This window comes from Copadichromis virginalis, linkage group LG15 (assembly GCF_057382275.1).
Source record: "Copadichromis virginalis isolate Kocher_CV1m ecotype Utaka linkage group LG15, C_Virginalis_male_GT1.1, whole genome shotgun sequence".
In the NCBI taxonomy this organism is placed as follows: Eukaryota; Metazoa; Chordata; class Actinopteri; order Cichliformes; family Cichlidae; genus Copadichromis; species Copadichromis virginalis.
Window position 1 is genome coordinate 42,291,169 of NC_140632.1, and position 15,608 is coordinate 42,306,776.

General features: G+C 45.2%; 1 protein-coding gene across 1 annotated transcript; it reads left to right on the forward strand.

The window, feature by feature from the left end:
- The first annotated feature begins 1,850 nt into the window (after positions 1 to 1,850).
- rgn (regucalcin) lies at positions 1,851 to 15,599 on the forward strand. The gene is made up of 8 exons (XM_085433475.1): positions 1,851 to 1,920; positions 8,940 to 9,129; positions 9,207 to 9,389; positions 9,465 to 9,559; positions 10,662 to 10,776; positions 10,852 to 10,983; positions 11,099 to 11,253; positions 15,364 to 15,599. The coding sequence occupies exons 2-8, from the start codon at positions 8,967 to 8,969 to the stop codon at positions 15,412 to 15,414; spliced, it is 894 nt and encodes a 297-aa protein (XP_085289601.1). The 5' UTR covers positions 1,851 to 1,920; positions 8,940 to 8,966; the 3' UTR covers positions 15,415 to 15,599.
- Positions 15,600 to 15,608: the final 9 nt, after the last annotated feature.

Below are 15,608 nucleotides of genomic sequence, written 5' to 3' on the forward strand. Positions count from 1 at the left end.
TGTGAAAGGTATAAATATAGCAGACAGAGAGATTGTCATCAGTCAATTGGCAGATGATACCACAATTTTTCTTAAATATGCCAGCCAAGTGCCAATTGCTTTACATGTAATAGAGGATTTCTCAAAAGGGTCTGGATTGATGTTAAACTTAAATGTCAATTATTACCTGTCAAAGAGTCTAATGTTCAGAGTCTTTGTAATATAACAGTTAAAAATGAAGCAACATATTTAGGTCTGATTATCTGCAAAGATCAAAAAGACAGAATTTCACAAAATTTTCCCCCAATTATTAAAAAATCTCAAACCAAATTAAATCAGTGGTTGCAGAGACATTTAAGTTTAAGAGGAAGGGTATCTGAAAAGCAGAAGGTCTGTCTCGACTGACTTGTGCAGCAATTTCTCTGCATGTGGACGGCAAAACTTGTAAGGACCGAATGCTCTTCAACTTCCTCTGGAAAAATGGGACACATTACATCAGAAAAAGTGTATTGATGAATGACTATGAACACGGTGGTCTCAATATTTTGGATTTTACTACTCTAAACAATACATTTAAGATTAATTGGGTTAAACATTTTCTTAAAAATCCGGTATCCATTTGGAATTTTATTCCTCACTACATTTTCTCTAAGTTTGGTGGTCTAAGTTTTATAATATAGATAAGCTTCCAGAAAACCTTTCGATGTTTCACAAACAAGTTCTATTAGCTTGGTCCCTTATATATAAACACAACTTTACACCCCATACGTATTTAATTTGGAATAATAGGAACATAGTGCATAAAAATAAATCATTAATTTTTTTCTAGGTGGGTTGAGAAACAGATTGTTTTAGTAAATCAGCTGTTTAATCCTAATGGGCAGCTTATGTCTTATTCAGAATTCTTAAACACTTATAAATTTTCAGCCACACCCAAAGAATATGCCATATTATTTGATGCAATACCTACGGGTATTATAATGCTTTTTAAAGGTATTCAACCTTGTATATCATCTGTTTCTCTCCCCAACCCTGTGGATACACCCATAGGAAGAATCTGTTTAAAAAAACCATAGTAAAGGTAATAAAATAAGATTAGTCCCACGAGTGGGAAATTTCATGTTAAGGCTGCCGACCTATTGCACGCAATGGCGGCGCCAATAAGAATATCCGTGCTTTGTTCCAGACAGAATCTCTAACTGTTCTCCTTTGTCAGTGACATTAACTGGAAAAGACTATGGACAATTCCTAACAAGTATCTGGTAACGAATAAAGTAAAAGAAGTTTCCTTTAAAATACTGCATAAGTTTTATCCTGCTAATCATTATATGACAAACTTCAAAAGGGACATAAATGTGAGCTGTGGATTTTGTGGAAGCCATCCTGAGACTGTGCAGCACCTCTTCTGGATCTGTTCATGCACTAGAACATTTTGGAAAGACTTCAGTAGATTCATTGCTGGACATCTCTATAAAGACTTTACTGTGAAACGGGAAAATGTTGTATATTGTTTCTTTTGAAGGCAAAAAAAAAAGATGATGTTTACTTTATAATAAACTTGTTAGTTATCTTAGCTAAATTTTATTTTCACAAATGCAAATACAGTAACCAAAAGGCTAGTTTTAAACATTACTATAATGATGTTTTATGTTACATAAAATTGATTCATGGATCACTTAACAAAAAGGCTATGAAAACTATTACTATTTGTAGTAATTACAAATTATTTGAATGTTTGTAATTCTTTGTATTACACCCCCTGGCATATGTTAATTTTGTTCTGGTTGTATACATGTTCTGTATACTGTTTCTCAATAAAGTTTTTAAAAAAAAGATCGGGTAGCGACAGGGGTGCTCCGCTGGGAGGGGCGGAGCTGCGAGACTGGGTCAGTGTGCACACACAGAGAGCACTTCAGAGTACTGCGTCTGGTACTGCAGCAGGTAAGTGGGTGCCGGTTCAGTTGTGTTTATGTGTACTGAGTACATGGTAGCGCTCCAGAAAGCTACAAACTTAACTTCTTTACACCGAACCAAACTCCGTCTAAAAATGTGCTGATTTTTAGTGTCGCATGCTTTTCCGGAGGCTCGCGAGGTAAAAGTTTGGTGTTTCCGGATGAAAGCGAATCTGTTTTTAATTCGGCATTAGTGTTTGCTCCAAACTTCACGGGACTCCGTGAGAATCTGAATTTTGGCTTGCCAGGGCTCAGCTCCTCACTGTAACACGGTCGTTCACCTCAATGAAGACGTGCACGAGCCGTGCGGGGCAGGGGCGGATCTAGAGAAATTTTCTTAGGGTGGCATGAGGGTGGCAAAGAAATCAAATGGGGTGGCAAAATCAAAGCCTTTTTTTTTTTTTCAAACACATATGCAGGTGGTTACATATGGTTAGTTTTGATTATATGTACTGTATAGCCTGTATAATAAATAAGTATGTAGCCCAATAAGTATAAAATCCTGAAAGCTACACAACATGAGGCGGTCTATTTACAAACACAGGTCTAACTTGAGTTTCACTGTTTTTTGTTAGAAAACAGTCACATTGTTACAGCTTAAATTACACAAAATGTCAGAAATCTGCACCGTCATGAACAAACATGTAAACCTAATTTTTCATGATTTGTTGGATTAACTCACTGAGGTCTGAAATACAACCGGTGATTTTGACTCCTTTTGAGTTTATGTTTGTATTTTTTTCCCCTTGCCTTGTTTGGTATCTTTTCAGCTCAACTGAATTTAGTTGTTTTTTTCACTGACATACTGCATTAGTATTACTGATCTGAAATCACACAAAGAACTTAAGATCCTAGTAGTATTTTTTTTTACTGTAAAAAAACCCACAGACATGTTGAGTAAATTTTTATAACTTGAAATGCAAATATAAATTGTACATTTTGTAAACATAAACAACTATTTATCTAAAAATGCAGCCAATACACCTGCCGTTTTTTTCATTTTGTATAACCATTTAAAAATCTTACTAAAACTAAAATGAGAGAACAATCAGGTGTTGCAATAAGATGCCCCACAAATGATGTGTGTCAGTAAAAACAGGAGAACAGCACAGGGAGAAACCTGCAGGCCTGACAACAGCAGGTGTATCACTCCGCTGGTTTTCTACTTAGTCAGAATCAGAATCAGAAAGGGTTTTATTGCCAAATGTTGAGCAGGTTTACAACATTAGGAAATTGCTGCGGTGCTTCAGTGCAAACATACTGTCATAAAAATATAAAAATAAGAATAAGAATTAAAAGTGCTAAGTGGATAGATATATACATGATATATACATGAGTGCAGGTGGTGATCAGTGCCAAACATGGAATGATGCAGTGACACAGCGTAGGGTCATGTGTTAGTGGCGGGTACAGTCATACGGTTATTGTTCATGTGTCTGACAGCAGAGGGGAAGAAACTGTTCTTATGGCGAGAGGTTCTGGTGCGAATGGACCGGAGCCTCCTGCCTGAGGGGAGCAGGTCAAACAGACTGTGACCAGGGTGAGAAGGGTCAGCTGAGATCCGAGCTGCACGCCCCAGTGTCCTGGAGGTGTACAGGTCCTGCAGAGATGGGAGTCTGCAGCCAATCACCTTCTCAGCAGAGCGCACAACACGCTGCAGTCTCTGTTTGTCCCTGATAGTGGCTCCAGCGTACCACACGGTGATGGAGGAGGTGAGGATGGACTCGATGATTGCAGTGTAGAATTGCATCATCGTCCGTGTTGGCAGGTTGAATTTCTTCAGCTGCCTCAGGAAGTACATCCTCTGCTGGGCTTTCTTGATGACGGAGGTGATGGTGGGCTCCCACTTCAGGTCCTGGGTGATGGTGGTACCCAGGAAGCGGAACGAGTCCACAGAGGTGATGGGGGTGTCAGTCAGGATGATGGGGGGGAGTGGAGCTGTGTGCTTCCTGAAGTCCACAATAATCTCCACTGTCTTCTGGGCATTCAGCACCAGGTTGTTGTGGCTGCACCAGGACACCAGACGTTCAACCTCCCTCCTGTAGGCAGACTCATCCCCGTCCGAGATGAGTCCGATAACGGTGGTGTCATCTGCAAACTTGATTAGCTTGACAGACTGGTGGGTGGAGGTGCAGCAGTTGGTGTACAGGGAGAAGAGCAGAGGAGAAAGAACACAGCCCTGAGGGGAGCCGGTGCTGATGGTCCGGGAGTCCGAGACATTCTTCCCCAGCCTCACGTGCTGCTTCCTGTCCGTCAGGAAGTCAGTGATCCACCGGCAGATGGGATCAGGCACATTCATCTGGGAAAGCTTGCCTCGGAGATGGTCTGGAAGGATGGTGTTGAAGGCAGAGCTGAAGTCCACAAACAGGATCCTGGCGTAGGTTCCTGGGGAGTCCAGATGCTGCAGGATGAAGTGTAGGGCCATGTTGATGGCGTCATCTACAGACCTGTTGGCTCTGTATGCAAACTGCAGGGGGTCCAGGAGGGGGGCCGTGAGGGTCTTGAGATGGGAGAGAGCTAGGCGCTCAAATGACTTCATGACCACAGATGTCAGAGCCACGGGTCTGTAGTCATTTAGTCCAGTGATCCTAGGTTTCTTGGGGACAGGGATTATGGTGGAGGACTTGAAGCAGGCAGGCACATGGCGTGCCTGCAGTGAGGAGTTGAAAATGCCAGAAAACACTGGGGCCAGCTCGTTTGCACAGTGTCTGAGGGTGGCAGGAGACACACCGTCTGGGCCGGGAGCTTTTCGAGCATTCAGACTCTTAAACTGCTTCCTCACATCTGCTTCATGAATATGAAGAGTTGTGGTGGGAGGAGGTGGTGTGAAATCCTCTTTTGTGTGGGGTGAGGAGGGGGGTGTTGTAGGTGAACAGTTTGAAGGTGGTGATGGCTCTATGGAGGGGGGAGAGGTGGGGGAATGAGTGTCCAAAGTGTCTCTATTGTTGGGGCCGTTGGAGGTGTGAAGGCTGCCTGATGGCTCGTCAAAACGGCAGTAAAAGTCGTTAAGGGTGTTGGCCAAGAGCAAGTCGTCAGTGGAGTGGGGGGTTTTAGGCTTGTAGTTGGTGATATTCCTAAAACCTTTCCACACAGAGGCCGAGTCATTCTCTGAGATCTGCTGCTGCATCTTCTCAGAGTGCTGATGTTTAGCAATGTCCACTTCTTTAGTGAACCTGTACTTGGCCTCTCTGTAGCAGTCCCTGTCTCCGCTTCTGAACGCCTTTCTCTTTTCCAGCCACAGCTTTTTGAGTTTAGGAGTAAACCAGGGTTTGTCATTGTTATAACTCACCCTGGTGCGTGATGGCACAATGCTGTCCTCACAGAAGTGGATATAGGAGGTGACAGTGTCCGTAAACTCGTCCAAGCTGTTAGAAGCAGCCTTCATTGTGTCCCAGTCTGTAGACTCCAAACATGTGTGAAGCTCCTCCACAGCCTCGTTGCTCCACAGTTTTTTGGTCCTCACGACAGGTTTGGAGAGCTTCAGCCTCTGTCTGTACGCGGGGATTAGGTGGATCATGACGTGGTCAGAAAGTCCGAGTGAAGCGCGGGGCACCGCACGATAGGCCCCGCTGATCGTGCTGTTACAGTGGTCTAATGTCCTCTCCTCTCTGGTCGGGCATTTAATATACTGCTTGTATTTGGGAAGCTCATGGCTCAGATTGGCTTTGTTAAAGTCCCCAAGAGCAATGATGAGAGAGTCCGGGAATGTCCGCTCCATGTGCAGTATCTGCTCCGCGAGTGCGCACTGAGCTGCCTGCGCATCCGCATCTGGCGGGATGTAAACAGCAGCCAGGATGAATGAAGCAAACTCCCGCGGAGAATAAAACGGTTTGCAGTGAATGAAAAGGTATTCCAGAGAGGAAGAGCAGTGCTGAGCAATCACTGTTTCATCTGTGCACCAGCCACTATTAATGTAGAAGCAGACACCTCCACCTTTGGTCTTACCAGAGAGAGAGGCCTGCCGGTCAGCGCGCAGCAGATGAAAGCCCTCCAGCTTGAGCGCGCTGTCCGGGATGTCCTCACAGAGCCACGTCTCCGTAAAACATAACACACAGGAGGAGGCAAAGTCTCTGTTCATGCTTCTCATCAGGGCCAGTTCGTCTGTCTTATTCCTAAGTGATCGTACATTGGAAAGGAAGATCCCAGGAAGAGCAGTTCGCAGTCCACGTCTCCTCAGACGCACGAGTGCGCCGGCTCGCTTACCTCTCTTTCGGCGTCTCACTTTCCTGATCAGAGTCTGCAGTAAATCTGCCGCGGATGCGACAAATATTGGAAGTAAATCCACAGGTGTTGTAGTCCTGTGGTTAAGAAGCTCTTCTCTGGTGTAAGAATATCCAGAGGAGTGCCCAGACACAGAAGTTATGCACAAAAACAAGACAGAAGTAACGCACTGAAGCACCAGGGCATCCATACGCGGCGCCATCTTGGATCGTGACAGTGTTTACATTGCAAATGTGCCTTTGTGACATTCATTAGTGCCCTCACTGACACACAAAACAAAACAACGACTACACAACACAATAACTAAACACTCCACACTAAACGTCACAGATCTGCCACATCTAAAAACTCTCTCTCTCGCTCTGTCTCGCTGCCGTTACCGTCACTCCTAAAACTTTTCCCTCTTCCTAAAACACCAAATCACACATGTTGACTTTTTTTAAATTGGCCGACATGGTACTTTTTCCACCGATAGGAGAGAGGTGGCTTTTCTTCCTTTCTTTACTGTTTTCGTGCTGTCCTTACAAAACGCTTAAAACACACACACACAAAAACGTGACGACAGTATTTAGAAAAAAGCGTGGCTTATATATATTATCATAACTCTGGATTTACTGGCCTGTAATTAAAATTTAAAAACTTTGAAGTCCGAATTTTCAATGTGGCTGAAACAGAGACTCAGCGGCTGTAGCTTGTTGCTGTGTCAGCTTACATCAGTCATGTGATTTGGAGGTGCAGCGTGTCCGTGGACCACAGAGGGTTAACAACACTCACCTTCCATTTCCACAGTGTAACATCCACCCACCTGTGTAAAAAGCGAAATTCCCATGGTGTTGTTCAGAATGTGCTCTGGCACAATCATAAGCATCGCTTGCTACTGAAAACAAGAAAAAAGCCGGTCCTGCTATGGGCTGAACCATTTGTTACTGGTGAGGGGGGTTTATATTCAGTTTTAGCATTTATAGTCACTGTTGACTGTAACTACGCTCAAACTGTTAATGCTATCTTATTTTAGTAAACAACACTGTCATATCCAAAACTGGGGTGGCAGGGGATCATTTTAGGGTGGCACTTGCCACCCCATGCCACCCTTCTAGATCCACCCCTGGTGCGGGGACGAGCGACGTCAAATTCACGTAGTTCACCTGTAGTTGATGAGACAGGTGAGGCCGACACGTACAAAGACACACAAGGCGGAAGCAGCGTGTTGGTCCTGCAGGACTCTGCAGTCTTTAAACTTTTTTTATTCTGCGCGTGGTTGCTGGATGGTCGAAGTTAAAGACTGTGTCCTCCCTCCGCTGAACTGTGCGATCCTCACGCACGTGTCACTGCCGTGGCAGATGTTTAATGATCGGATCCAGAGCAGTCTGTGCACCTGGAGCATGATGAGGAGGACACGGAGCCATGAAACTTGAGGAGGTTCCCCTCATGTGTGGAGGCGCAGCCGTCACGGCACACTCCTGCTGGGACACCACAGAACAGATGAAAAGTGTTGAGGTCACAGTGGGCTGTCCTAGTTTGGGGCATGTCCCTGCTGTCCTCCTGCACCTTCACCTGTCTCTGTGAGCGTCTGTTGTTATGCCTGAACCTGTGAGGTTTTATGGGACATCAAAGTGACGACCAGAATGCTATCAGGCTCATCAGACTCCTGCTGATTTGTTGTGGGGTAATAAAGACAGCAGTTTTCAGTTTTATTTGTCATATGCAAGTTAGCACAGGGTCAACATTGCAATGAAATGTATTTGATGAGCAGAAGACAGTCACTCAGCAGAATGGTACAGTGGAAAAAATAGTAAAGAGCAAAATGTTAATAAAATATAGTAAAAGAAAAAAGATTAACAGTTAACAGACTAAATATATATATGTATATATAAATATATGTACACTAGTGATTGAATAAAGAAAATCTTATATAGGAATGTGAGGGGGGGGGGGGGCAAATGGGATATTGCACAGTGGCAGGAATGAGCAGCAGTACAGACTGAACAGTACAATAAATTTTTGCATTTAATACAGTATTGCACTTTTTTTTCTCTTAATATAAATACCAATAAAGTGGAGTGACCAGGGAACCAGCAGCTCTTTAAAGTGTCTGAGAGATGAAAGAAAGCTGACTCACTCAGTTTAATGTTTAACTCACCAGTTAGTTAATAATCAATCAACAGATCAATATAAAAAAAACTGCATGTCATGTAGGCTGCATGTTACATAAGACTGCGTGATGCAGTACTCCTTTCTGAACATGAGTAGTACTACTTTATGTAAGACCGCAGTACCTCCCAGCACAGAGCTCATGGTCGGGGTCATTGTCGGGGTAACGGCTGTCCTGTGGGCACATTTCCATTTCCACAGTGTCAATCTGGACTGTACAACTCATAAGGTCAATGTTTGTGTTTCGCCTGTTGCCCTCATGTTTATGACATCACCAGGTGTGTTAATGACATCAGAAAGTTTTTATTCTGGGATCAGGGTCTAGCCCGACTCGCCGTCAGGAGAACTTCCTGTTGTTATGAGTGGAGGTCACGAAGGTCGTGTCAGCGTCACGCTGTTGTCCAGGTGACCGTTATACTTCGCCCACGTTCCTCTGAGCAGTACAGGGAATGTCCCATCAGACCTGTTTCACCAATCAACAAGACACCTGCTCAGCTGCTCATTCATAAGGCGATTAGTTGATTCTCCTAGCAGCTGATTGGTGATTCACTAACACAGTACAGGTACATGTAGTACAGGTGAGTTCAGTACATAATTTGATTTAAAACAACTGACCTGCTGTTTCCATGGCTACAGTGTCCTGCTCTGTGATTGGTCCCAAAGATGTCGTCAGTGAAGGTGCACCCCATAGTGAAATCAAGCGCTCTGATTGGTGAAGGGCCGGTGTGGGAGGAGTCAGAGCAGACCCTGCTGTTTGTTGACATCATAGGGCAGAAAATCCACCGATGGAGTCCTGCGACCAATCGCATCCAGTCTGTGGAGACAGGTGGGCCAATCAGCATTTTCACCTGTCTGACGCTTACCTGAATGTTGACCATGTCTCACCTGTCCTTCTCCCCTCAGCTGACACAGTGGGCTTCGCGGTTCCTCGTAGGTCGGGCGGGTACGTTGCAGGTGTAGGTCGCAACATTGTGGCTGTTGATTGGCAGACGCACAAGGTGACATCACTGGTGGAGGTCGATGAAGACAAACCGAACAACCGCCTGAATGATGGGAAGGCTGATCCGAGTGGACGACTGCTAACGGGTCAGTCTGCACACCTGGTTACGGTCTTACCTGCCTGTCTCTCTGTTGCTATGGTAACAGTGGGATGTGTTTTAGGTACGATGTTAAAAGATTACCCGTCCGGGGAAAGGAAACAAGGAGCTCTGTTCTCTGTAGCCCCTGACCTCACTGTGACCAAACACCTGAGCCAGGTAACTTAACCTGCCTGTGATACTGACTAAGATAATCCTGTTGGTGTTCTTAATCAAGTGGCTGTATTAGGGCTGTTCGATATAACGATATATATCGGATGACGATATAAAGACATCTATCATTTCATATTACGCTATTGTTTGTTTCGTGGTGTCATAAAATAAACTGTTTACGGCAATATTTATTCATGGTTTTGATGGTCACTGTAGTTATTATTAATTTCTTAAAGTTCTCTCTTTCTCTTATATTTAATATAACCACACTACGGACGGACAAGCGCCTGTTTTTACGTGTTGTCGTTAGCAACAACGACGGTAAAACCATCGCGTGGCTCCGCTGCCAGCTTGTTTGTTTTCCACGTAAACCTTTCACAATAAAGCTCAAGATCCTGTTGAGACTTTTCAAAATAAACTGAATCACGTGAAAGATGCAGAGAGTTTACGGATGAGAAGAAAAAAAAAGAGCCGTCAGGTGCTAAAAAATAAACCTTAGACTCAAACTTTGAAAGAAAATGGTGGCCGTTACAACTATCCATCCATCCATCCATCCATTCGCTTCCGCTTATCCTTTTCAGGGTCGCGGGGTGCGCTGGTGCCTATCCCAGCTGTCATAGGGCGAAAGGCGGGGTACACCCTGGACAGGTCGCCAGTCTGTCGCAGGGCCAACACACAGGGACAGACAACCATTCACACTCGCATTCACACCGCCGTTACAACTAATGTCTAAAAATGTATAGTTTCATGCATCAGTAAAAGCACTCGAATCCAGGTAAAGGACGCCCAGCTGGAAAAACTTCACACAAGTCGAGCTGCCCGAGATTCACAGAATTTACAGAAAATATTACATTTTTGTGATTTATATCGTTGTCAGGACGATAAATGTCTTATATCGGGATATGAGATTTTGGTCATATCGCACAGCCCTAGGCTGTATTAATGACATCAGCCAGGTTGGCAGCTCATTAAACAAGACAGTCAATGAGCCGTTGATACCTGACCATGTAAAATAAATGTACAGTCTCACTGTACCTGTCTGTCTCACCCGTCTGTCTCACCTGTCTGCCTCACCCGTACCTGTCTGGCTCACCTGTCTGCCTCTCAGGTGGACATCTCTAATGGGATGGACTGGTCTGAGGATCAGAAGACGTTTTTCTACATCGACAGTTTGGCTCTGACTGTCGACGCCTTTGACCACGACCCCAGCACTGGACACATTGGTACCTGTGTACTTATGCTGCACATTGTGTGTGCTTATGGTGTAGTACATCTGTATTTATAGCCGTGTTTCCTAGGTAATCGCCGTGTGGTATGCCACATTCAGGAGGGGGAAGGGATTCCCGATGGGATGACTCTTGATGCTGAAGGTCGTCTGTGGGTGGCCTGTTACGACGGAGGGCGGGTCATCAACATCGACCCTGCTACTGGTTAGTTCTGGTTCTGATGATTAGTTCTGGTTTCTGCCGATTCTGGGTGTTTCTGTAAGTGCGGTCATTTTAAAGTGGTGGTGATGATGATGATGTACCTGTCATACACTCACAGGTGTGCGGCTGAAGATGATCTCTCTGCCGGTGACGAAGACCACCTCGTGTTGTTTCGGAGGTCCAGACTACTCTGAGCTCTACGTGACCTCGGCCAGTCTTGGCCTCAACCAGTCTGAGAGCAAACAGCAGCCCCTGGCTGGAAGCACCTTCAGGGTGAGTTGGCAGCTCATGTGTTCCCTTTTAATAAACTTTTGACACTTGACTGTGAGAAGATGATGAAACACAAAGAGCTCTCAGACTGTTTACAGTAGATGGACGTACTCAACTTTTATGTCACTGACCCAAACTGGAGCTCAGACTTCTTGGGTCATGTGTAATATTGTAAGGTAAAGACCCTGCAATAATACAGAGATATCCCAACAATCAGACAACCCCCTACAAGCAAACACTTTGGCGACAGTGGGAAGGAAAAACTCCCTTTTAACAGGAAGAAACCTCCAGCAGAACCAGGCTCAGGGAGGGGCGGGGCCATCTGCTGCGACTGGTTGGGGTGAGAGAAGGAAGACAGGATAAAGACATGCTGTGGAAGAGAGACAGAGATTAATAACAAGTACGATTCAATGCAGAGAGGTCTGTTAATACATAGGGAAAGGAAAAACTCAATGCATCATGGGAATCCCCCGGCAGCCTACGTCTATTGCAGCATAACTAAGGGAGGATTCAGGGTCACCTGGTCCAGCCCTAACTATATGCTTTAGCAAAAAGGAAAGTTTGAAGCCTAATCTTGAAAGTAGAGATAGTGTCTGTCTCCTGAATCCAAACTGGAAGCTGGTTCCACAGAAGAGGGGCCTGAAAACTGAAGGCTCTGCCTCCCATTCTACTTTTAAATACTCTAGGAACAACAAGTAGGCCTGCAGAGCGAGAGCGAAGTGCTCTAATAGGGTGATATGGTACTACAAGGTCATTAAGATAAGATGGGGCCTGATTATTTAAGACCTTGTATGTGAGGAGCAGGATTTTTGAATTCAATTCTGGATTTAACAGGAAGCCAATGAAGGGAAGCCAAAACAGGAGAAATCTGCTCTCTCTTTCTAGTCCCTGTCAGGACTCTTGCTACAGCATTTTGGATCAGCTGAAGGCTTTTCAGGGAGTTTTTAGGACTTCCTGATAATAATGAATTACAGTCGTCCAGCCTGGAAGTAATAAATGCATGAACTAGTTTTTCAGCGTCACTCTGAGACAGGATATTTCTAACTTTAGAGATGTTGCACAAATGGAAGAACTCAGTCTTACATATTTGTTTAATATGTGCATTGAAGGACTTGTCCTGGTCAAAAATCAGAATCAGAAAGGGTTTTATTGCCAAATGTTGAGCGGGTTTACAACATTAGGAAATTGCTGCGGTGCTTCAGTGCAAACATACTGTTATAAATTAAGCTTAAATAGACATGAAAATAAAAATGAGAATAAGAATTAAAAGTGCTAAGTGGATAGATATATACATGATATATACATGAGTGCAGGTGGTGATCAGTGCCAAACATGGAATGATGCAGTGAACACAGCGTAGGGTCATGTGTTAGTGGTGGGAACAGTTATACGGTTATTGTTCATGTGTTCAACAGCAGAGGGGAAGAAACTGTTCTTATGGCGAGAGGTTCTGGTGCGAATGGACCGGAGCCTCCTGCCTGAGGGGAGCAGGTCAAACAGACTGTGTCCAGGGTGAGAAGGGTCAGCTGAGATCCGAGCTGCACGCCCCAGTGTCCTGGAGGTGTACAGGTCCTGCAGAGATAGGAGTCTGCAGCCAATCACCTTCTCAGCAGAGCGCACAACACGCTGCAGTCTCTGTTTGTCCCTGATAGTGGCTCCAGCGTACCACACGGTGATGGAGGAGGTGAGGATGGACTCGATGATTGCAGTGTAGAATTGCATCATCGTCCGTGTTGGCAGGTTGAATTTCTTCAGCTGCCTCAGGAAGTACATCCTCTGCTGGGCTTTCTTAATGACGGAGGTGATGGTGGGCTCCCACTTCAGGTCCTGGGTGATGGTGGTACCCAGGAAGCGGAATGAGTCCACAGAGGTGATGGGGGTGTCAGTCAGGATGATGGGGGGGAGTGGAGCTGTGTGCTTCCTGAAGTCCACAATAATCTCCACTGTCTTCTGGGCATTCAGCACCAGGTTGTTGTGGCTGCACCAGGACACCAGACGCTCAACCTCCCTCCTGTAGGCAGACTCATCCCCGTCCGAGATGAGTCCAATAACGGTGGTGTCATCTGCAAACTTGATTATCTTGACAGACTGGTGGGTGGAGGTGCAGCAGTTAGTATACAGGGAGAAGAGCAGGGGAGAAATGTCTGTGAAGGTTCTCAGTCATCCAGGTCATCGTAGTCAAAGGAGCTTGCAAAGAAAAGCGTCTGGACTTCTTTAAGTTGCTTGAAGACGTTTCACCTCTCATCCGAGAAGCTTCTTCAGTTCTAAGGTCAAATGGTGGAGAGTCCCAGATATAAACCTAGTGGGAGTGACCCCCCACAGAGGGACAAAAGGACCCCCTGATGATCCTCTAATCGCCTGAGCCAAGGTGGGAAACTGGGCGTGGGTCCCAATCAGCCAGAGTTTCGGGTGTGTTCATTGTGAAACCTGGCCCCACCTTATCATGCGAATTCCTGAGGTCAGATGGCCCAGGATGTGAGTGGGCGTTAAGGCGTCTGGGAAGGGATCTCAAAACTGGATTATAGATGGCAGAGAGTTGGTGTCGTAAACCCCCGCCTCTGTTCAAAGATGGTCGCTCACAGTGGACATAGATGCTTCTTTCACTCCTCTTTCAAACCATCTGTCCTCTCTGTCCAAAGTGTGAACATTGGCATCCTCAAAGAGTGACCTTTATCCTTAAGATGCAGATGGACTGCTGAGTCTTGTCCTGTGGAGGTGGCTCTTCTGTGTTGTGCCATGCGCTTGTGAAGTGGCTGTTTGGTCTCTCCAATGTAGAGGTCTGAGCATTCCTCGCTGCACTGTACAGCATACACCACATTGTTAAGTTTGTGTTTTGGCGTTTTGTCTTTCGGGTGAACCAGTTTCTGTCTGAGCGTGTTGCTGGGTCTGAAATACACTGGGATGTCATGCTTGGAGAAAACTCTCCTGAGTTTCTCTGATACGCCGGCTACATAGGGGATGACAATGTTGTTGCGTCTGTCCTCCCTCGCTGGTGTCTGATCTTCTTTTCTGTGCCTCTTTGCTGACTTTAAGAACGCCCATTTAGGATAGCCGCACGTTTTGAGTGCTTCCTTTACATGTGTGTGTTCCTTCTTTTTCCCTTCAGGCTTAGAGGGAACATATTCTGCCCGGTGGTGTAGGGTCCTGATTACTCCAAGTTTGTGTTCCAAAGGGTGATGGGAGTCAAAGAGGAGGTACTGGTCCGTGTGTGTGGGCTTCCGGTAAACTTCGATGTTGAGTTTGCCGTTCTCTTCAATGTGCACAGCGCAGTCCAGGAAAGGCAAACAGTCGTCCTTTGTGTCTTCCCTGGTGAACTTGATGTTCTTATCCACAGCGTTAATGTGCGCAGTGAAGGATTCCACTTCTTGTGTCTTGATTTTGACCCAGGTGTCGTCCACATATCTGTACCAGTGGCTGGGTACTCTTCCTTTGAAAGAGCCAAGAGCCATTCCTGCGGTTTAACTCATTGGTGTGTGTTATCTGGCTTCATGGACAGATAGAGCTGGGTGTCATCTGCATAGCAGTGAAAATGCATGCTACGTATACTAATAGTTGGCTCAACAGTGCTCTGACTGTTTGTCAGCCTGGCTACAGAGCTGAAGAGAAACCTGGGGTTCTTATTTTCTTCAATCAGTGACGAATAGTAAGATGTTCTGGCTTTGCAGAGGGTTAGTGGTTAGGGTTAGGGGTTATGTCTCTAGGGGCCACCGCATATATTTATATGTAAACATATAAATAAATCCACTTTTTTTTTTACATTAGTAATTTCTTTTGTGCATAATTTTATATTGTTGTTGATAATAAATTAATTAAAATGGTAAATGGCCTGCATTTGTATAGCGCTTTTCTAGTCCCTAAGGACCCCAAAGCGCTTCACACTACATTCAGTCATTCACCCATTCACACACACATTCACACACTAATTAAAGCAACAAAACAACCTGAAGAGCTGGTTGGGAGCCGAGAGAGCCGGCTGTTTTTAGTGAGCCGAGCCGAAAGAGCCGGTTCTCCAAAAAGAGCCGGAATTCCCATCACTACTGCCCTGACTCGTGTGTGTGTGTGTGTGTGTGTGTGTGTGTGTGTGTGTGTGTGTGTGTGCGCGCGCATGCACAGGTCACAGGACTCGGGGTCAAAGGTCGACCTTCATACGCTTTCTCCGGATGAACTTCAGGAGAAGACCTGATCCATCAGTGACCTCTAACAGCCAATCACAGCACAGATCAACATGATGAACTAATCAACATGTTTACTGATTACTTGTCAATCAATCAGTGTACTGATACATGATTAACAATCATCAATAACAGATTAATGATGCTTTGTGTTGGAAATAAAACCTGAGTGACAGAGGGATTGTG

What these genes read in the sequence shown, in the direction of transcription:
- rgn (XM_085433475.1), top strand. Translation starts at nt 8,967, where the DNA reads ATGTCGTCAGTGAAGGTGCACCCCATAGTGAAATCAAGCGCTCTGATT. An exon ending in CCCCAGCACTGGACACATTG is followed by an intron (nt 10,777 to 10,851) that starts GTACCTGTGTAC and finishes CGTGTTTCCTAG; the next exon opens with GTAATCGCCGTGTGGTATGC. An exon ending in TGGCTGGAAGCACCTTCAGG is followed by an intron (nt 11,254 to 15,363) that starts GTGAGTTGGCAG and finishes GCGCATGCACAG; the next exon opens with GTCACAGGACTCGGGGTCAA.